At 44.2% G+C, this 20,895-nt stretch overlaps 2 protein-coding genes across 3 annotated transcripts in view; one reads left to right on the top strand and one right to left on the bottom strand.

Annotated features, from left to right (window-relative positions):
* Mcm7 (minichromosome maintenance 7) overlaps window positions 1–9,926 on the top strand; it is a 39,748-nt gene extending 29,822 nt beyond the window's left edge. The window contains exons 13-15 of the mRNA XM_077660030.1: window positions 84–339; window positions 6,116–6,225; window positions 9,088–9,926. Coding sequence (XP_077516156.1) covers window positions 84–339; window positions 6,116–6,225; window positions 9,088–9,295 — 574 coding nt within the window. The 3' untranslated portion in view covers window positions 9,296–9,926. The remainder of the gene's footprint in view (window positions 1–83; window positions 340–6,115; window positions 6,226–9,087) is intronic.
* Window positions 9,927–9,974: 48 nt separating this feature from the next.
* LOC144126103 (replication factor C subunit 4) lies at window positions 9,975–20,879 on the bottom strand. 2 transcript variants are annotated; one of them, XM_077660032.1, is made up of 12 exons: window positions 20,734–20,879; window positions 20,385–20,512; window positions 20,212–20,290; window positions 20,019–20,098; window positions 19,775–19,891; window positions 19,612–19,681; window positions 19,215–19,288; window positions 19,015–19,135; window positions 18,292–18,417; window positions 15,239–15,319; window positions 11,610–11,726; window positions 9,975–10,136 (listed from the first exon to the last, which is right to left on the bottom strand). In XM_077660032.1, the coding sequence occupies exons 2-12, from the start codon at window positions 20,495–20,497 to the stop codon at window positions 10,038–10,040; spliced, it is 1,077 nt and encodes a 358-aa protein (XP_077516158.1). In that variant the 5' UTR covers window positions 20,498–20,512; window positions 20,734–20,879; the 3' UTR covers window positions 9,975–10,037. The 2 variants fall into 2 exon arrangements, with proteins under 2 accessions (XP_077516158.1, XP_077516157.1); XM_077660031.1 differs by lacking the exons at window positions 9,975–10,136; window positions 11,610–11,726 and adding an exon at window positions 13,178–13,294 and having other exon boundaries at window positions 20,734–20,866.
* Window positions 20,880–20,895: the final 16 nt, after the last annotated feature.

The raw sequence follows: 20,895 nt of genomic DNA, 5'->3' as shown, positions 1-20,895 counted from the left end.
ACTGGCAAGTGGTGCCCCACTGCTTGGCAAGGCTGTCATAGTGTTATTTTCCAGCTGTGATTGTCTGTTTGTTCATTTTTCAGGCTGGCGAACCACATTACTTTTGTGCACAAGAATTGTACAGAGCCCCCACAAGGCACCCGTAAGCCACTGGACATGCGTCTCATGCGACGGTACATTGCGCTATGCAAAAGCAAGAACCCCGTGGTGCCCGAGGAGCTCACTGATTACATCGTTAGTGCCTATGTTGAGATGCGCAAGGAAGCACGCAACAGCAAGGATGCCACCTTCATGTCACCCAGGACTCTGCTCGCCATTCTGCGCCTCTCCACAGCCCTGGTGCGTCCTCTCCTCTGGCTTTTTTCTGGCTGGCCAAGCAGAGTGGACATTGTTTGGTTTAGAGAACTGTGCCAGCATTTGTTTTTACTTCTGATTAACAATTTCATCTCACTCTGCCCAAATATTTTTTACCAGCAATTGATTGATAGTTGAGCAATGCTTGGGCGCATTTTTTGCCGAGCAGCTGGACTGTGTCATTTCTCCTTTCATGCTCTCTCTGCTGCACATCTGCTAGCTCCCAGTGGTATTTTGATGCTGTTGGTTGTTTGGAGTCGTACTGTGGCAAAATAATGGCTTAGATATTTTATCTGAACTTTGGCTGCAGTCTTCGTTTCCCACAGTATTGTCCCATGGCTATGATAAGAGGCACAAGCTGAGATGAAAGATTAACTTAGATCGGTGGCGGCGATAGCAGCAAGTGTGCTGTTGGTTGCTAGGCTAACAGTGACTCCATCCATGTGCCAAACTGCACCAAGCCAGATAAGCTGCGCCATCCTGACAAAAATTTGGAAAATTGCACCAAACTTCTCCAAACTTGCTGCATTTGAATTGGGCAGCGCCTGGCAGCCATAACATACCTTAGTTGCTGCCACCGTTTCAAAGTGTTACAGTTTGTTGAAGCGCACCTTTAACTTAAATGGCTGTCACACAGCATTCGGTCCTTATGTCCCGAAGGTAGCAGCTAATGCACAACCTTTGTCCGTAAAGTTTCTAGACTGATTTATTTTCTTCTCTAGAAATGATTCCCCATAACAAATGTTGGTGCGTATGTGTAGCGCCATCCTTTAGGGCTAACCTGAGCTATTTATGTTAATTGCTGTGGCAGCCGTTAGACGGCACTACGTGTAGAAAAGTACATTGTCACTAGTCGTCTATGCATCCTACTGTGAGTGAATTTGGAGAGATTAACGTCCACCTCGGGCAGCGTGTAAACATAAAATTCTGTGTGAAGCTTGGCAAGACAACCGCACACACGTATGAGCTCCTTCATGACACTTGCGGCAACGAGACATTATTGCGGGCGCGACTTTTCGAGTGGCACAAGAGGTTCGTTTCAGGGAGAACGTCAGTGGAAGTCGACACAAGGCAGGAGCGCCCTTCGACCTCAAGGAATGAAAACAATGTGGCTCGGATCAGGGAAATCGTGCAACAAGAACGCACCATTACAGGTCACATGCTATCAGATGCTCTCGACATTAGTAAGACAACATGCCACCAAATTTTGCGTGAAAACTTGGGGAAACGAAAGCTGAATGCCAGACTTGTGCTGCTCTCCCTCACACAGGACGAGAAGGACACGCGGGGATCTGTGATTGCTGATTTGCTCCCCGAGGCAGAGAAGGATGCTACATTTGTTGACAGCATCTTTACTGAAGACAAAACATGGTGTTTTCAACACGATCCTCAAACAAAGAGGCAGAGCGCCGAATGGCGGTCCACATGCTCTCCGGTGCAGAGAAAAGTGCAGCGACAAAAGACCAAAACAAAGGCGATGCTGATAGTTTTTTTTTTCGAAGCCAGGGGTGTCATACACCACGTGTTCGTCCCACAAGGGCAGACGGTGAATCAGGAGTTTTATTTCCACGTGCTTCAACACATGCGTGATGCACTGCGACGCTGTCGCCCTGACTTATGGGCATCTGGACAATGGAGCCTTCTCTACGATAATGTAAGGCTGCACACTGCTATCAGCGTAACAAAATTTCCCGCCAAGCACAGCATTACTGTACTTCCCCATCCGCCATACTTGCCTGACCTCTCCCTATGCGATTTTTTCCTTAAAGTGCCCGGCTTAAGTGCCCGGCTTCATACATCGGCAAAACAAAAACCCTCCACCAAAGAATAAGGCAACACAAAAATGACATCCGGCTAATGAATTCAGAATCCAACAACCCCCTCGCTGAACACTGCGATTGCGCCGACCACCGGATAGCCTTCGAGGAGGTGAGCATCTTGGCCGTGGAGCCAAACCTGTTCAAGAGGCGACATGTGGAGTCATGGCACATCCGGCTCACAAAGGCGGCAATGAATAGGACTCCAGGAACACTCCCCACCGCGTACGTTAGTGGACTGCGCCATGTGCTAACAAAGGGAGAGCGAAGGCAGCAACCTGCTGCTGCTGGCACACTTTAGTCACCCCTGAAGAAGGGACAGAGTTGGTCCCAAAACATTGGGTAAAGTTAAAAATATTGGTTGGCGTCAGTTTTCTCTCAACTATCTCAAGAGCCCAACCAGATGGACTTCCGTCGAGGATTTTTTTCGTTCAATTATTGTTCCTTTATGTGATGTCTATTTGCGTTATGAGATTATATATAACCATGTTCTCAATTTCATTTACATCTTGTGGAAGTATGGCATTTGCACGAATACTACGTGGCTACAAAATATAGCGAGAGTTTTGTTCCATGTGAAGACCCAAAGCTTTGTGTGGACATAGTGTAATCTTCAGCAGTTTCCTCGTCATTTAAGAAGCAATAGTTCAGATCTTAACGCACGCATCACAGTCGAGCGTAGCAACACACCGCTCACGCAGTGCTGCCACGCTTCCACTTCTTGTCGCAGGTTCCTTGTCCTTCCCGCAATCGTGCTGCGAATGTTTTGCCCCCTTTATGCCCTTCCCTACACCTCACTGCACTTTTACTGGCCTTCCTTTGTCGGCGACCCACGCTGCCTTCTTTCTATGCTCATGCCAGCTTTGCTTTTTTTTTTTTAGTGTGAGACGCGTCTCTTAATCCCAAGACTTCGAAAAGTTGGCTTCTCCTCGCAGCTTTCGCGTTTGCCGGGGAAGCCATCTCAAAGAGCACCCTTTTATTGTTTTCGATATTCATTTGCCACCGATTGTTGGCCTTGCGATCCAAGACATTGTGCATGCCACGAAGTAGTCATTCCATGAAAAGTACGTCGCCACGGCCAGCTGCTCTTTACTCTTTACTATCGCTGTTTCTATGAAAAAGATCTTTATTGTAACCGGGTGGGGGGGAATCTACAGTCTTCTATGGAAGGTGAAACTTTACTACATGCGAATTTTTAACTATATCTTAGTTTAGTATAGCAAGGTTCTACTGTAATAGGTTTACCTATTAGACTGAGCACTAGTCAGAACAATCGAAGGTTGCATTTAATTATGATACAAAAATCAATTTGGGGGATAATTCACAGGTACAGGTATGACGATGTCCGCTTATACAGTTTATCACATCTGCCAGGTTGTCGTTTTTGTCAAGCTCTGCCAAGCGTCACTTTGTGGAAAGAGCCTGCGCCGATGCCATAGTATACGTGCTGGTATAGCGGCGACGTATAGAGTCACATTCCATGCTATGCAGTCCAATTTTTGGACTGAGTAAATGGCAGTTACTCTTGTAAAGCCCTTTTATGAAAATTTCACCGGCAGCGTGGCTGGCGGCGAAAATTGCTTCGAGGCACAATCTGCCCATCCACTTTAGGCTAAGAACCATGCAGTTGCGCAGATTTGATAGCAAGATTTTTCGATTATGAATGCTTCACTGAATTCGAAGAAATTCGTGATCAGTGCGTGCAGCTCGGGCAGTATCTAGTGGTACTGACAAACATGCTTCAACACAGAATGATATCGCATCACTTCCTACGATTCGATTGCTATTTGGTGCAATCAGATATTTTATTACAGCCGTTCAGCGTAGCACGTACTGCTGCCGCGCACCATCAGTGCACATGCACTGATGGTGCCACATGCCTGCCAGGAGCTGGTGCGCTCAGTAACGGCCGAAGTACACGCTATGATAAATGACAAAGGACAAGAAGCGGTGACAATGCATCAGTAGTGCTTCACTCCGCATGCATCTTGCGATATTCACACACCGTAAGCCTCTGAGGGTAGCTTTGGAGAGAGCTCGAAGTGTCTGTGAGACAGGGCAATGCTGGACTGGTGTGGAGGATATTTTTCCTGTTTGCTGCATATTTGTAACTGCCATAATTTTCACGTTGCGCACAGAAAATACTCATGTACGTTCGCCAAGTGAATTGCGGCCATGCAGCACATTCCCGCATGCTGGCTTTTGGCTCTTGCAACTCGTCCGCAGACTTTTGTTCTATTTGATACTCAATGCTATAGCTGCAATGCGCATTTTAAATGCTGTGTTGATCTCTACTGGGCCAGTGTTCGTTATAAATGGGTTCGACGATATGGAGTTGCTGCGTTTGCAGTTCGCCATTCGTATCAGTTGTGCAACATGGCCCCGGTGCTCCGCCATTTGTTTAGAGAAGTGAAGCACTATACATATTGCCGCCAGGTGTCCCCGGGCGGTGCCTTGAGGAAAAAGAAGTGAGACGCGCGTGGTTTTTGCAGCTGGGACACTGCTTGATTCCTTGCGGCCTTTTTGATTCTGCAACCAGGATTAGTACAGTCGTTGTGCACACTCCAGGCAGAATTGTTGAAGAATGCTCCAGCCAGCATAGGGAATGATCAAGACTGGCCTGGCGTGCACTTAAAGACAACTGAGTTTTTTTGCTTCCGGGTGAGGCGAGCACAAGTGTGCAAGGAAACTTGGCAGATCTGGCTGACATAAACGAAAAACTGACGAGGTTTCAGTGTGGAGGAGATTTAGTAAATTTATCTTTGTAATTATGAGTGGATAGCCAGATTTGGGTGCCTCTGAATCAGTTTTTTTGCCCCAAAGTCCTCCTGATTGGAAATTTTAGTGCTCCAGACTGCTGCTAAATAAGCGCTCCTCTGCTCCAAAGTGCCCCAAATTGAAAATTTTAGTGATTCAAAAATTGCTCCAAATTGCATTTTACCAGTTGTATCTCTGGGTTAAGTATGGCTGTGGCTGTCGACCGCACACGGTTTAAACACGGCGAGGAGTATTGTAGATCGGGCACCAATAACATTTATGAAGACCTCAATTTCAGGCGGCTACAATCATCATAAAGAAATCTGCTTGCTTCTCATGTGACAAAGTTGTAACATTACATTCTAGCAACATTGAACAAAGAACGTAAAAAAAAAAGAAAAATGTGTGCATCATTCTCTCGTTGTTAAGGAGGGACCCTGCTCTTTGAAAAAATTTTTATTGATGAAGTCACAGTCATGCAATTTCAAGGAACATCTATTTTTCTGTGCTGATTCTGACTTCATTTAATTTCATGGAAAGCAAATCTGTGTGCACTTATGCAGTTGTTTTTTTGGGGGGAGAGGTTTTGAGAAATTTTGCTGCAGGGAACGTGCTTAAATACACGGCATTACTTTTTTGTGACGTCAAGAAAGGCAATAAGGGTAAAATTATCATCCTGCCTATCGTCGAACTCGAGCTATAGGGTTTTTAATTTGCCACTCCAGAGACAGGAATATCTGCTTTCCTTTCTGCTCCGGAAGTGGCAAGTTCAAAATCCTATAACTCAACTTCTACGATGGGCAGGATGGTACTTTTACCCTTATTGCATTCATTGGTGCCGCGAAAAAGAAATGTCATGTAGTTAAGCAAGTTCCTTGCAGCAAAATTTCTAAATGCTCTCTAAAAAAAATTACCTAATTGTATAAGTGCAAATGGATTTTTTACATGAAATTAAATGACATAGTTATAATCAGCACAGAATACATGTTCCCTGAAAATCTCACAATTGTGACTTTATTAATAAAAATTCTTTTTTACGCAGCAGGAACAAGAGAAAGGTAGAGATAAAAAAATTAAAAAGTTGCTGGGCAGCCTGCCTTTGTCACAGGGTAATTATTTCTGGTGTCGTAGCATAGTTATTGGTTTCAGCATCTTTCAGCTTGACATCCATTCCTGTTACTCTGCAGGCAAGGCTTCGGCTGGGTGACGTAGTAGAGAAAGATGACATCAATGAAGCCATGCGCCTCATGGAAATGTCGCGGGACTCCCTTGTGCAGCACACAGAGCCTGGTGGCAGGTAAGTACCATGCTGCTCGAGCTTGAAATCTTACCATGGGGCTGGAACTGATCTGGTTAGTTCTGAGCCGTAGTTTTTTTTTTTTTTTTTTTAACAGTTGGGAAGGCACAATGACACTGAGAACAAACGCGAGGCAGTTGTAGCAACTGAAAACTTGCACTGAGGGATTGAAATTGCTGTCAACACGGAGTCATTTTATGCTACTTCATGTTCTACTTTCTGGGTCTGCATAAATGGGTGCAACAGCAGTGAGGACACGGCCCTGTGATCCTTCGGAGCTCGTTATTGAAATACATTAATGCAGGGTTTTTCTCATTCATCCGCACAACTGCTGAGAGTATGGTTGAATATATTGGCTCTTAAAGATAAATGGTCGGCCTAAATGTGCACACTCCCACATTTCGGCCAATGAGCTGCGCATACATTCAAACATTGCTTGAACGTGTAATGAGCCGACACTGTGACTAGATGGAGCCAGCCATGCAGAGAACATGGTTAACTTCAGTGATCTAGTTTCTTTGATGTGCACAGAAATCACAAGGGCGTTTCCACATTTCACCCGCATCACAAATACACCTTTAAAGCCGTGAATCATAACTGTGCTCTCGTGCTCGGTAGCATAACATGTTGCCACTATGCGCGATCACTGGGGCCAAAAGGAAACTCAGTGTGCATTTGTGATGTTTTAGTGGCTAGTGCAGTCCGCTTTTAGGCAAGCGTCGCGAAACTGATTTGCGATATTGCACCTGATGTTCCTTCTACCGAGCTCATCTTTTACGCCGACACCGATGATGCTGAGCGGTTAACTATCTCAAGGAAAGGCCAGCATGCACACAGAGATAATATATACTCACGCGGCTGTAAACTGTACTTGGTGTATGTCAGTTGAAAAGAATTGCAATTTCTTGCTAAAGTTATATTCCCCTCAATAATGTTGAGCCATGAAATTCTATACTGAGCATTCGAAAGTCTTGCAAATTATGTAGATGCATATTTGTTATAAATGTTGCCGGCGTATCTTCAGATATTTCGTATACACGGGGAAAATACTGGGTGCACAGTGCGCCAACAGCACCGGTTTTTTTGGTAGCATTCAAAAGGATCTTGCCATTGTACTTGACTTAGTATGGTTTGGATATCGTATTCTCAGGAAAATGCTTTGTGCACACACTGTCGCTCGGTTGCAATATTCTATCTGCTCTGGGGATTGCCCGGCGCCATAGTTCTAGGCAAGCAGGCTCCGACAGAGCTTTGAAAAAACAGCACTCGATCCAGGCAAGTCTGGTAGCCCAACCTTCATTCGTATCCTCTGTAATGGCGCGGGAGAGTGTTCAGAACATCCAAAATTCTGCCCATAGTACACAGTGCACTCTGGCCAGGGAACTTTGCAAAGTCGCATGATCGCAAATTTCGTATCGACCATAATTGCATTATTGAGGTTCTACTGTAGTGCTAATTCCTGCTTTCACGATTTTGGAAAGCTGTCCCACAGTACAGGGCTGTGCATTCATATGCTAAGCATTGCCGACTTGAATAATACCCATGTCACGCAGGCAAGTATAGTGGCATTAGACTTACTGTCATTGGCGACCTATTGAGTTCAGTTACTCATTTGCCTGAGCTGTGTACTCGTCCCCATTCCACACACCAAAAAGCATGCTCTAGTATGTAACAATTTCCTATCCAGTAGCAAATGGTTTACCTATTCATAACTTTCAGTCATATATGAGACACTTCTGTTGAACTTTCGATGCTAAGCATTGCCGACTTGAATAATACCCGTGCCACATAGACAAGTAGTGGCATTAGACTTACTGTCATTTGCGACCTATCGAGTTCAGTTACTCATTCGCCTATGCAATGCGTACTCGTCCCCATTCCACACACAAAAAAGCATGCAACTTTTCTAGTAACCATTTCTTATCCAGTAGCAAATGGTTTACCTATTCATAACTTTCAGTCATATATGAGATACCTTTACCAAACTTTCGATGCGAAGGGAGCAATTTTTACCGGCACTTCTGACACACTCTTGGCTTGTATGCTTGCACGCAAGGTTATGGTCACTTTTTCTACTTTTCAAGCAAGAACAGCATCGTTTTCTGCAAAATAATTTTTATATTACTTTGACCAAAATTCCCAAGATATTTTGCTCACTATGACTCTTTATATTCAGGTAAAATTTTTTACTGCTTTGCAGGCGTAATCGTCGTGACTTTTGTATAATGACATTAAATCTGGACACGTGCACATACTCTGAAAATAACGGCATTGACTTAAGGCCTTGAGCATTTACTGCCATTTCTTGTGCACGTGTGACAAAGGTATAACACTGTCACTGACAAAGGAGTAGTGTACATAACCCTTTCAGGTGGCATTTGTCATTTCAATTTAAAACATGTTTTTTTGCCTATACAGTGTCCGGGGCCTCAAGAAGGCCAATGCGTTAAGTTTTCCTACAAAATACACAAATGGTCAACTTCTTACACACATGTACAGAATTTGTTACAAGCTGTCAATATAGTTGGAAACTAATATTAAAATCCCAGGATTTATGAAATACGCCTTATGGATCATGGAATAATTTTTTTTTTCGGATACACGGCAACAGAAATTCAGAAAAAAAAAGTACTGGTGGCAAAATCTGCAAGAAAATGATGTAGGGCATGTTACCACATTTTGAGATATTATTTGCTAGTTGGCATAAAAAAAGCATTCTATCAGCAATACGAAGGATGCTAATTTTGCCTAGAAGCTAGTGCTAAGTAAAGCACACCTGGAGAAAGAACTGCGATTTCGCAATGCACCCAACTGTGTACAAAGTGCCTTAGTGTTAATGGCATGCGCCGCATTTCGTTTCAGGGTCCAGACAGTGACAGACAAGATCTTTGCACTGATCCGAGATATGGTCAGCGAGTCTGGTGGCAAGACAGTCAAGATGACAGATGCTGTTGAGCGTTGTGCCTCGCGTGGCTTCCGCCCCAACCAGATTGAAGAAGCCATTGAAGAGTATGAAGAACTTAATGTCTGGCAGGTCAACCAGGCCAGGACTAAGATCACCTTTGTGTGATGCATGGAGCACCACTCTATTAATGGAACTGGTGGACCGGCAGTTCCTTGTATTCTTGCGCTGTTGAATTTGCTGCCACACTAAGAGAGAAAACTCTTGATAAGTGCAGCATTGTAAATATTGTACGAGGCCTGGATTGTGTGCTACCTCGTCTTCACAAACTAGCCTACCATGTTTGTAGTGTCCTGTATTTAATGCTATCCTGATGTGTTTGCAGTACACAGTTTTTAAAGGAGCATTTCTTTTTATGTAATTTGCAATCTTTCAAGTGTAAATTGTAGTTTTGTTTTTACCATACATACCACTTTGTTCAAAAGGTGGGGTAAACTCTACATCATATTCACCACTAGCAACAAGCATTTAGGCATGTGCATAATGAAGCATCAAAGTTTCATAGAATTTAGCACAGATCCTTTATCACATCTGCATCATATTTGAAGTGGTTTGGATTCCGCTGTGTTCACATGTCCATTTTATTTTCTGCCAGTGGCGATGCAATGCATGTCCGGCACAAACCAGCACTTACACTGCCACATTATCAGTTTTCATATTTTTCTGGTTACTTTAAGCCTAATTAATGGAAATGTATGTGCCTGTGAGAATGTAATTAAACCCTTGAAATTCATTGTGTTGAGATGTTTCTTCCTGTGTTAGTAGGCAGATGGTGAACTCTGGACAATTCAAGAACACAATCAATTTAATTACTGATGAAAGCTTGGTTGAAGCTGCAGTCCAGTCATAACTAGTGCTGGACATTACAAACTTGGTTCATGATGGTAACGCACAAGTCCATTATCTGAAGGTACTCATCAGCACCCTCAAGCAGCCGATGGTCGCATATCTGGTAAAGAGAAAAAGTAGAAACATGGTGCACCCCGTGGAAAATGACCAAGAGTGACAGCAAATACACTTGAGCTGGAGGTCCAGCGCCTCACCATGCTCTAACACACGGTGCCAGTTTTCTGTAGTAAAAGCTCGTTAATTCAAACTTCAAAGAGCAGGAAAAATGTTCAAATGAACCAAAAGCTAGAATTATTGAATGACCCTAGAAAAAACTAAGAACCACTTGCATCACAGTAAATTTACTTGGTGAAAAACTAGACAATGGTTGCTGGCTTTTGATACAAGAATAGCAAGACAGTGACTATTTTTTGGAGCTCCACCACTATTGCATCTCATACCGTGCAAGCGGCAGCGTCGCGTGTGAGGAGGCTTCACTGTATACACTACGAACGGCACGTGACAAGTGCACAGTTTCGGCATGCTAGAAGAACGGAACCACCACGCAGACGGAAACGTTCAGCAGCGCAAAAAAAAAAACGGGACAGAAAAAAACTGCCGTTACGTGCATGTCAGAAGTCTCGTCACTCTGCACCATGGAATTCTGGTTTGAGTATGGTTATTTGGTCGATCGCTTGCCGTGCCAGTCATACCTGGACGTGACCCTTCGGGAGCCCATTCGAATTAGCCAGCGAGACTGTAGCATCCGAATTGGCGAGCGTGCGACGCCATAGACTAGCGTGGGTGTTGGCCAGTTCCAATTATCCGGCATACCTTTACAGCAAACAAAATGGTAGGCACCAGCGGTGTGAATAGTACTTGCTCCAAACCGAATCTAGTACGAATAGTGTAGCTAGACACCAAATCAAATATGATCAAATAGTGATGGAACTCAATCAAATATGAATCGAATGTTTGTACTAATATTCACTACTCGTGCAAAAAATATACAATAGGAGCAATCGTACAAAACGCTGAAGCGCCAACGGCGGCACTGTGGTACGGTGCTGTAACTTATGGAGTTTGTTATTATAGCTGTTAAAAGATGCAACACTAATCTCCATTAGGGGTTCGCAATATGAAATCAGTACGTTAACTCCCAAGACTGTCATGTTATACGCACAGGAAAATTTTTTGCTACTGGTGACGCAAGAGAATAAACTCGAGCCACACCTCGTGTCGTAAGATGAGCGACAGCTGGGTAAATAAGAGCCATGGCCTCTGAGATCGGGCATCAAGGCCAAGTTGGCTGAATTTGCCTGAGGCTGAATTTGACATAAGCGCCCTTATGTCATTGTCTTAGAAGCTATGTATTAGCACTATGAATGCTGCCACACAACTGGACAGAGTCATGGCACTGAATTCATCTTGTGCCCTTTATTCGAAAAGTATTAGAAGAAATGAGGACATATTCGATTCGTTTCAAATAATTCTGAACATAAGTATTTGATTCATTCAAATAGGAGAATACTCAATTCACTATTCGAAATTTATTTGCACACCCCAAGCAGGTACCCTTGCAAAACTTACTCACCGCAAGTTTTTCAGTTATTGCAGACTTTTGCTTGTCATTGTAGTTGCTGCTTAATACAATGGCATCGTGCAACTGGCTGAAAAGTTGTGATGCTGCAAAACCTTCAAGCACCAGGTCCTTAAAAAAAAAAACTTTGGTAAATGCAATGTGTACCTTAGCAATCCAGTTTCGACATGTCACATGCATACAGCAAGAATACTATGTACATCAACAACAAATCTGCTGGCTCATTTGAGCTTAGTTATAAAAGCTGCTGGAAATGAGGTGCTTTGGTATGTGGAAGAAGTACAATTCATTTCACTACTCACAGCAAAGGCTAATGCACCAACAGTGCAAACTTTCATGCGCCCTACCATACACTAACCGTCCCAGTTATCTTAGTTGGTAGAGTGACTGTTCCAAGGAAGCAGTGGTCCCGGGTTCGAACCTTGGACCAGGACTGTTTCTGTGGAAGCTGTATAGCTTTTCTTTGTAGCCATATGGCAGCACTTGGAAGGATGCCAACATTACTTCCTTATTACATGCACACTTTGCAATTCTACTGACTTGCTGTACTTTGCTCCAGAGCAGGAACACTATGGTTTTACACAGCTTCATCAGAGCGTTCTTGTGATTGACTTCAGAGCTGCCATGTAAGTACAGTTTCGTAATATTTCGAAGTTCACAGTGTGTGGACTAGACATGGCAGATCGAATTTCAGTTAAGCGGAGTTCCGTGGTGTGCGCAGCACAACCTTGCCCATCTTGCAAGTGCACCAATTTGGTGAAGTCCACGCGCATGCTTTTTTAGATTGTAAGGACTAATCTGGCTTCGAAGGAATTTGTTACCAATGCATAAAGCGCAGGTGACAGTGCTAGTGATGAACGCAGTGCAGTGTAGAATGCGACTGCGTTGCTTCCCGGCCATGGTTCAGTTCAGGCACGAAAATATCAGTTCAGGTGCGAAAAGATCTTTGTGGCCCACCATTAAAATAGTTATAGGGTCCCATGTTTGAAAGGGAGGACAGGTAGCGTTGACGACCCATGACTGCGCTGCTCCACTTCCCACCGTGAGGTCAGCTTTTTTTTTTTAATATGTCCCATTTTCTTTATCCCCATTTAGTGCCGACGGGACAAATATGTCCCACATTTTTCCATTTGACTATTTGTAATAAAATCTTGAAATTTGTTCAGAACCGTTTCCGTACGCATCTGCTCGTGCAAAAATTTTTCATCAATTTGGCAAAAAATATATGCTGTCCAACAAAGGGTTAATGCCTCAAGCCCCGTAGGCCTTAACTGAGATCCCTGCTACATACAGGGAATTAAAAATTAGGCTTTACGGATTACAAAGAGAGCACAAAGAGCAGTACGCAAATTCACTATTGTAAATGGTTTATGCAGCCAGGCAGACACAATTGGTGAGCAAAATTGTCGTAATGCAAGTAATTAATCGTAATGCAAGTAATTAATTGAAATTTATTAACTTTTTACTCACTGAAGTTAGCATGCATGTTTATACTGAGAAAATTGAGCAGTGCCATTGAAAGACTATTCTATGTTGTACAATTGTAGTAACGCGTCTGTGCCCTGTGATAAGCACGTCTAAAATTTCAGCCCTAACTGTGTAATTATGCATACCAGATCACGATACTCGGCATAAGGCTCCTCCCTGGTGAGAGGCGACTGTTGCATATGGTGTTCCACCTGAAAAGAATGTGGAGTTGCAGGCTACAATGATAACTTTTCGTTCTTGGTCAGCGAAAACGAAGAAGCACTGTGCCAGTGGCATGGGGCGAGCGTTGTTTCTTTAAGCGACTGCTTCTAGAGTGGGTGACAAACCGTGGTTCCACTTTAGATTTCGCATGCGGTCGAGCGCAGCTATACCGCACTGCAGAAATTTATAACCGTTGCCTTTTAACTCCACATTCTTTCAGGTGAAGCGCCATATGCAACATCTGCGTCACATTAGAGAGGAGCTTCATGTCAAGTGCTGCGATCTCGCATGTGTAATTACACGGGCGTGTTACTAAAATTGTACAAAATAGAATAGTCTTTGAATGCCACTGCCTCATAGTTTTGAGCATAAACATGCATGATAAACACAATGAATAAAAAGGTAATTAATAAAATTTAGTTAATTACTCAGGTTAGGATGGCAGTTTTTCTCACTGTCTGTCCGCCTGGCAGCATATGACATTTACAATAACTACTTTTGCGTACTCCTCTGGGTATTTTTTTTTTAAATCCATATAGCCTAGTTCTGAACACCTTGTTTGCAAGAGTGCCTAGCAAATTTTATGCGTGTCATAAAGGAAGCATTGATCTCAAAAGTATGCCCATACGAATCTTCAAGCCGTATCTAACCATATGTTGCCTGCTTGAACTAATGGTGAGTGACTACCAAGGACATGATGAGATACTCATTACTTTCTACGCCTGTCACAAGCTGCCTCCTAAATCCCAGAAGATATAGGCGCGCCACTGACCCAATCGCTCGGGGCCTTGCCGGAAGCGCTTCAAAACCATGACGAAGGGTATAAAAAAGCGGGCTCCGTCCCGTCAAGTCAATGCGCTCTGGGGAAGTTCTGCCCTTCAAGTGTCTCCTGCAGAACCGACCCTCCAGCATCCTTCGTTTGTGACCCTGCCAACCTCGCCATCAACCCTGTTCACCTCCAATCGCCTCTGCGAGTGAGAGAAATTTTTTTGCCTTGCGTATGGTACTCCTGAACATTTAATTCTTACTCCCTCGCTCTTTTTTGTTTTTACGTGAGTGTATATAATCAGTACCTGTATCCTGCTGAAATCTTTCGTTTTGGTTATTTGCAATTATTCCTGTGTGTGCAGTGCTAGTTGTTTGTGCTGCATTAGTATTTTGTTAGCCTAAAATTGTAAATTTTTGTCTTTTTAAACATTCAGCTTCTTTTATGTGTGAAAACTGCTGTACATCGAACTCCTTCTTTTGATCCACATGACGCACAGGTCGACCGGCCTAATGAAATTAATGTGTCTCAAAGCTCCGTAATGGGAAGGCGGGTAACCGTTGAGCGGATCCGTGCCTTAAAGGGGCTCTGAAACGCCTTCCGAGGAGAGCACATTAGCTCACTTAATCACTGCACTGTGTTGCCGTGAAAACCGCAGCAGACGACCCACAATCGCGCGTCAAAGTTGGCGAGCCCTTCCCGGCGACTTTTGCATGCTCGCACCCTCCTTCGTCCCCCACATCTGCGTAGACAAGGTTTGAGGTAGCCATTGGTTACATTCTTTCAGACGTCAGGCAGCTACCCTGGCTGCGGCCAGTAAGTCGCTTATCTCTGGCGGGTCGGGAAACTCCGCTCCCAGAGGGCGGTCGGTGAAGGAGCGCCTGCCTTCTAGCGTGCAAAAAGTGACGAGAGGAGAGGGAAAGGCGCGAAGACACTGAAATTCAAATTTTAACTACAGATAACTCAGCTTTTACAAAGCACATTTAAAAAATCCTTGCTGGACACTATTCGTGAAGCGGCGTGCTTCAATATCCCAGGCATGCCGCAACTTTATTAGAGCCCCCTTCACTGCCCCTTTAACCCAGCCCACTGTGGAGGTTTGTGACAACACCCTATGCCATTAAAAAGTGTACTAAACTGGCAGGTGCTGCAAGTCCCTATTCCTTACCTCTACTGTTACACTCAGCTTCTCATATGAGTTCGATGCACAGCTGGCAAGCAGGTCATCAACCCACTGCTTCGGGATGATCTAGAAAAAAAACAATACTGAGGGTAAACTGTGGACCATCACTCTTACCAACATTTCTTCAATGATACCACATAACTATTTAGCCAACGTTAGGATATAAAAGCAGCCCTAAAACACCTTCGATCACCAAAAATGACATGAGGCAAAGGGGTACGTAACCTGAGATGCTGTCCCAAAATGGTTTTTCCAAAACATACAACCGAAGCAGAGATATCAAAGGTGCAGTAGCTTTCACCATTTCCCTCAACTTGAGTTATATCCTCCATCTTCCCTCGAGCCTCTGAGAGCACTGCCTTCCATACTACTATATTCGCGGAAAATGCAAGGTTGGCAATGCAGCAGAGGCTAGGAAGGAAAAGGTAGGAATCAGCCCTTTGTCCCTGTACCTTGGAGAGTGGGTTGTTCATTGTTCAGGCTAGCGGTGCGGAGCAGTGAAGTGGAAAGTAGGAAAGATGGTGTGGGGTTCCTAGAGCTGAGAAGCCCACAAATCACGGCACGCGGACAAAGGCCTATCTCTTTGCCTTTCCTGCCTAGCCTCCGCTGCACTGCTACCAAAAGTTGTGTGCAAGTATAACGCCACATCCACCTGCCATCATCCATGGTTAAGGCCCATGATTTTCAGCAATCCCGCAAAAAATCATGGATTTCAACATTCTTCATGGAACTGTGTGTTAGCAGTCATATTGTTTTAATGCGATGGCATTCGGAGGGCTTTGGAAAGCCTCCACGTGCCAGGTGGTGTTGAGAGAGATTTGCCTTTCTCCACCTGTCAACCATCACCCTCCCTTCCTGCCGCTCTTCACTTGTAGGGGAGAGAACTGAGAGGCCAAATGAAAAATGACTCAGAAAAATGAAAATGACTTGGACAACAGCAAGCCTACGTGCAAAATATACGGCCTCCCAAAAAGCCATCTGTGCAAAAATAAAGCTTGTGGGAGCTATTATTGCTCGGAAAGAGCAACCTGGGTACCACAAGCTGCACCAGTGACTGTGTTTGAAACATCACCTGCTGGTGCAGCGGTGCATTGCTTAACCGCTTCGCCACTGCGCTGGTAGTAGAGAGGTTACTCGAGCGCCATCTAACAATGTGACACATTCCGCATAGTTGCGAAGTCAGAGTTGGGATAGAATCAGAACAGGAATAGATTGGCGAATGTAAGAAGCATGATATTGTATTTTTTCCACAACAATACAACTAATCACCCCTATTTTTTTTTTTCTGAAGATACTGTGTTTGCAGATGCCAGTAGGAATGATGTAATGATGGGGATCTGGTTAATTTAACCGTCTGAATTCTCTTGAAAAGCAGAACCTGGCAATGAAGTTCTTCTGATGCTCTGATGTGCTTGCATCCTCATACATTCAAGTAAGCTAGTGCGTCAAGCGGTGCAGCTCTAGCAGCAACATGCTTGCATGGGAAGTTGCAATACTGGCACTGTCAAAACCAATATTACAATTTTTGCACGAATATAACGCGTTTTTTTTTTTTCTTGAATCATCTCTTTCAGAAAGGACTTAGGTTTTTATTTTGAACCAAGCTACGAATTTAGGGCAAATTTTTTTCAGCTGTTCTTTGAGATGCCCACAGTGAACTCGCCCACCAAGCTCGTGAGCTGCGGGGAAAACCCAACTTCTTGACGACCTTACATTCACATGGAAAGAAGGCGGCGTCAACCGTTGGGAAGAAGAGAAGGCAGTGAAAGAGGCATGAAGAGTAGGGAAAGAAAAAAAAATGAGAACAGGCACAGAACTGTGCAGCCTGAGACATGAAGCAGTGAGGCAAAAAACAGCGACACAGTGGCCGCTGCTGGGCGAAAAGCCGCTGCTAGCATTGGCATGCAGGAAGCTTCCCACAGAATACTGCATTCTTTGCTCTCAATTCGCAGAATTTAAAATTGTCCTCCGCAAACAATTAGGGCCTTACCCATGGTAACCCAGTCCCCGCCACTATCTTGAGCAGCAGCATGGTTAGATGCAGACAAGAACACTGCGTGCCAACTGCACTGATACAGCAGCCATAGGAAATGAAGAAGACCTTACTATTGTGTTCCATCTGCAAGTGCGATGCACTGCACAGGACCCTGTCACATGGCTAAGGTGTTCACATGGGTGTACTTTAGCCAGATGAATGTGCTAATTTGCTGTATGCAAGCAGTGACCCAGGCTCTAAAGTCTTTAAACTGCAAGAGAAGCTGTGTCCACCAGAAGAAAATATGGCACAACCAATTCTTTTATTGGTACCTACAAACACAGTTTCACAGACTGTTACATGCCTGTTCATTGCAGTACCATGCTCTATCCGATAGAAAATTGGCATTAAACCTCATGAAACGGCTTGCATGTACCTCTGCTGCACAGTACAGATAAACCACCAAAGCTCAGATTATCTAACTAGAGCTTATAATTCAGGTTAACTGATTGCTGCCCACATTGCTTACAGCTAATGCACAAACCAGAAACTCAAATGTGTCTGTAGGTTCCTCTGTTGAATGATACACAAATCAACTGCGTTTAAAATTAAATACTACGTTTCGTTGCCATCAAAACATTCAGTGGGTAACTTCCTTCCGATATGTGAGCAAGAGGAACAAATTACTTTGCGAGTCACTTTCGCCTGCACCACTTACACAATGACTGCTCTGGCTTTGAGCTGCACCAAAATGTGCACACACAATGTTTTGGAAGCAGACAACATCCACATCGTTTTGACTGGTCTACGTAGGCAAGTGCCTCCCCAGGCGTGTATGTCCGAAAACAAAAATCTACAACCCTAGGCACTGCACTTGCGTCATCAGCTCATGTTACCTGTGACAGACGCTATTGCGGCAAGCACCTAGTACCTAGCATGTAGTGGCTGGCACATGCTTCATCTGAACATGTAGTTGGGTCTTTAGATTTCTTAAGAGAAGGTGTTCCATCACTATGAACCGAATATCACAAATCAGCAAAAAAAGTCAAAAACGAGAACTCACCCCTGCAACTTCAGCTACATCATTAGATGCGACAGGCTCATCACATTTGAGCCGTGAAACACTCTGGAAGAGGGTAATAGCTCGCCGCATGTCTCCTTCACAGGCATCCATGAGAAAGTCCAGCACCTACACATTTTAAAGGGAAAAAAAATGAATAACAATAAAATAAAAGCTGCAGCTTTTCTGCTATCAGATTTCTACAACTACAGAAGATTTTGCATGATGTCAGCTAGCTACAGGATCTTGGAACATCTGGGGACAATAATCAGGCACCAGCTTGCTTATCTGCCTTGCTGCTGACTAGCAGTATATGATGCACTACCATCAAGAACAAGATACGTTAACAGCAACAGAAAGTGTATTTTCCAAATGAAAGGATGAATACATTATATCCAGAGTAATATTCACAGTGGTTCAAGTTTTGTGCACTTCAAGCATCAAAGCAGTGACCACACAAGGACAGTCTGACTGTTGCAAGTAGATGAATGAGTCAGCCACAGCGAGTTAGGTGGAGGACTCTGTGCTAGAGTGTGAGGGAAAGATACATAAGTTAAATATGACATTCAAAGGATAGTATACTATGCCACTTGAGGCTCAAGATACAATGCCATCAACTTCACAGTGCATATCAAGACAACAGAACCAATAGCAGAAATAACTAATGTCTAATTAAATGCACTGCTCACTAAACGCTCACTAAACAGGCAACCACAAAGGTCATACCTCGTCTTCACACTGTACTCCTTCAGCTGTGCAGATGTTACGCAGCCGTTCTATCAGAACCTCCTTTGGCAAAGGCTTGAATCGAAACTTTGAACATCGAGATGTGAGCGGGTCTATGATCCTAATAGAAAAAGGAAGCTGCTTCAGTGCTAAAATCATCAACTCCATGCAGCAAAGTACAGTCCACAAACTGCTTTTACCTGCTTATGTAGTTACAAATAAGGCAGAAACGTGTCGACTTGGTCTCCTTCTCCATGGTACGGCGAAGAGCTGCCTAATTAAATAAAATGCAGATATGCATCCAAATTAGCTTCTCAAGATTTAAGCTTCATGCAAGCATGACTTCATAAAGCTTTAAAAATGACTCGCTAACCCAAGCTACGAATAAATTTCTCAAAGTTAGTGTCTAACAAGCACTGTCCTTAATCTTTGTCTCGTTTCATTAGCTTGAGAAAGGAAATGACTATCCACTTTCTTCGAGCTTAAATTAATGTTGTTTTCCACAAAAACTGTAAGCAACATCTTTTTCTTTTTCCATAAAAACTTGGTACAAAACATGGTAAGGCAGCCTGCAACAAAATTCTCATCTGTGAGTACCTGAGCACTGGCTGTCATTGAATCTGCTTCATCCAATATTACAATCTTGAAAGGTGGACATGGTTTTCCACTGCAAGCAAAGAAGGCTGTTATCAGATCACGCTCAGCCACACTGCAAGATTCTCTCGAAAAATTTGTCTTGCATTTGAAAACAGGCACGCACTCTGGTCCCACAGCATTTGCCGTGAGTTGTGAGAAGGTTTTGATTTTCTCTCTGACAACCTGGATACCACGTTCATCAGAGGCATTCAGCTCCAAGATGCGGCTCTTGTACATATCCCTGAAAAATTACAAACATTACATAAGTTGAAACTTTGCACAATTAGTCCACGTTGTATTATTTTTCTTTCTGCTGCATCAATCGGTCAGTCTGAGCGTGTGCAGAAACTTCGGCTCACTACGTTTACCCGAATAGTTCTCGCGCCAAGGCGAGTATGGTGGACGTCTTTCCCGTTCCTGGAGGCCCATAGAACAGGAGATTCGGGAGCTACGAGAATTGAACGAGGCAAATCCGTAAATTGGTGAAAGCACAGACGTGCAGAATTATGATAGCACGCAACAGGTTGGAATGGGAAGTTTGTACATTTCGGCGCCACTTACGTCCGCTCCCTGAAGCGACTTCTTCAGAACTGACACAACTTCATCTTGGTGAGCCACATCGTCTACAGTTTTCGGGCGGCTAAATGAGGCAACAAAATAGAACACAGGAGTTACTAACCGCCAAAAAGTATAACTAGGTGCTATGAGGTCAAGGAGAGGTTGTCAAGACCTACTATTTTTCAACCCATGGCATGTGCACAGGTTTTTTCGCCGTCTGCTTCGGCTCCTTGGTCTTCTCCTTAGGGAGGGCCAAGTTTGGGTTCGCTGATTTCAGGAAAGCATGCATGCTTCGTTTCGGCACCTGTGCAGCACAATTTGAAGTGCTTAATGAACGCCTGCCAGCCGACATTCAAAATCCGACACATCACCACAGCTGCGTCACGAGAGTTAATTCGGCGCAGTGAGTGTCGCCAGCCTTGTCTTACTCGCACAACAGCAGTACTCTTAGCGCGCAAGTCATTCTTCGTCGATGAAATGTGGTTAAAAGGCCGTGCGAAGTGATCACGCAAAACGGCAACTCACCGCGAGTAATGAGACAAACCCCGCGCGGTTTTTCGCGCGCTGCAGTGGAACGAACCAAAGCCAGCCAGGCCAAAGCACTGAAGTAATTGAAGCAACCACAGCATGCGGCCGGCGCGCACCGCGGCACCGAAAAAGCGCGGAAGCGGGAGCACCATCTTGCGC

Source organism: Amblyomma americanum, chromosome 3, assembly GCF_052857255.1.
Source record: "Amblyomma americanum isolate KBUSLIRL-KWMA chromosome 3, ASM5285725v1, whole genome shotgun sequence".
NCBI classification, from domain to species: domain Eukaryota; kingdom Metazoa; phylum Arthropoda; class Arachnida; order Ixodida; family Ixodidae; genus Amblyomma; species Amblyomma americanum.
The sequence above is the reverse complement of the archived record's forward strand: the minus strand, read 5'-3'. Positions and strand labels throughout refer to the sequence as shown.

What these genes read in the sequence shown, in the direction of transcription:
- LOC144126103 (XM_077660032.1), bottom strand. Translation starts at nt 20,497, where the DNA reads ATGCATGCTTTCCTGAAATCAGCGAACCCAAACTTGGCCCTCCCTAAG. An exon ending in AGTCGCTTCAGGGAGCGGAC is followed by an intron (nt 20,099 to 20,211) that starts GTAAGTGGCGCC and finishes CAATTCTCGTAG; the next exon opens with CTCCCGAATCTCCTGTTCTA. An exon ending in CAATAACTGAAAAACTTGCG is followed by an intron (nt 10,137 to 11,609) that starts GTGAGTAAGTTT and finishes TCTCTTTACCAG; the next exon opens with ATATGCGACCATCGGCTGCT.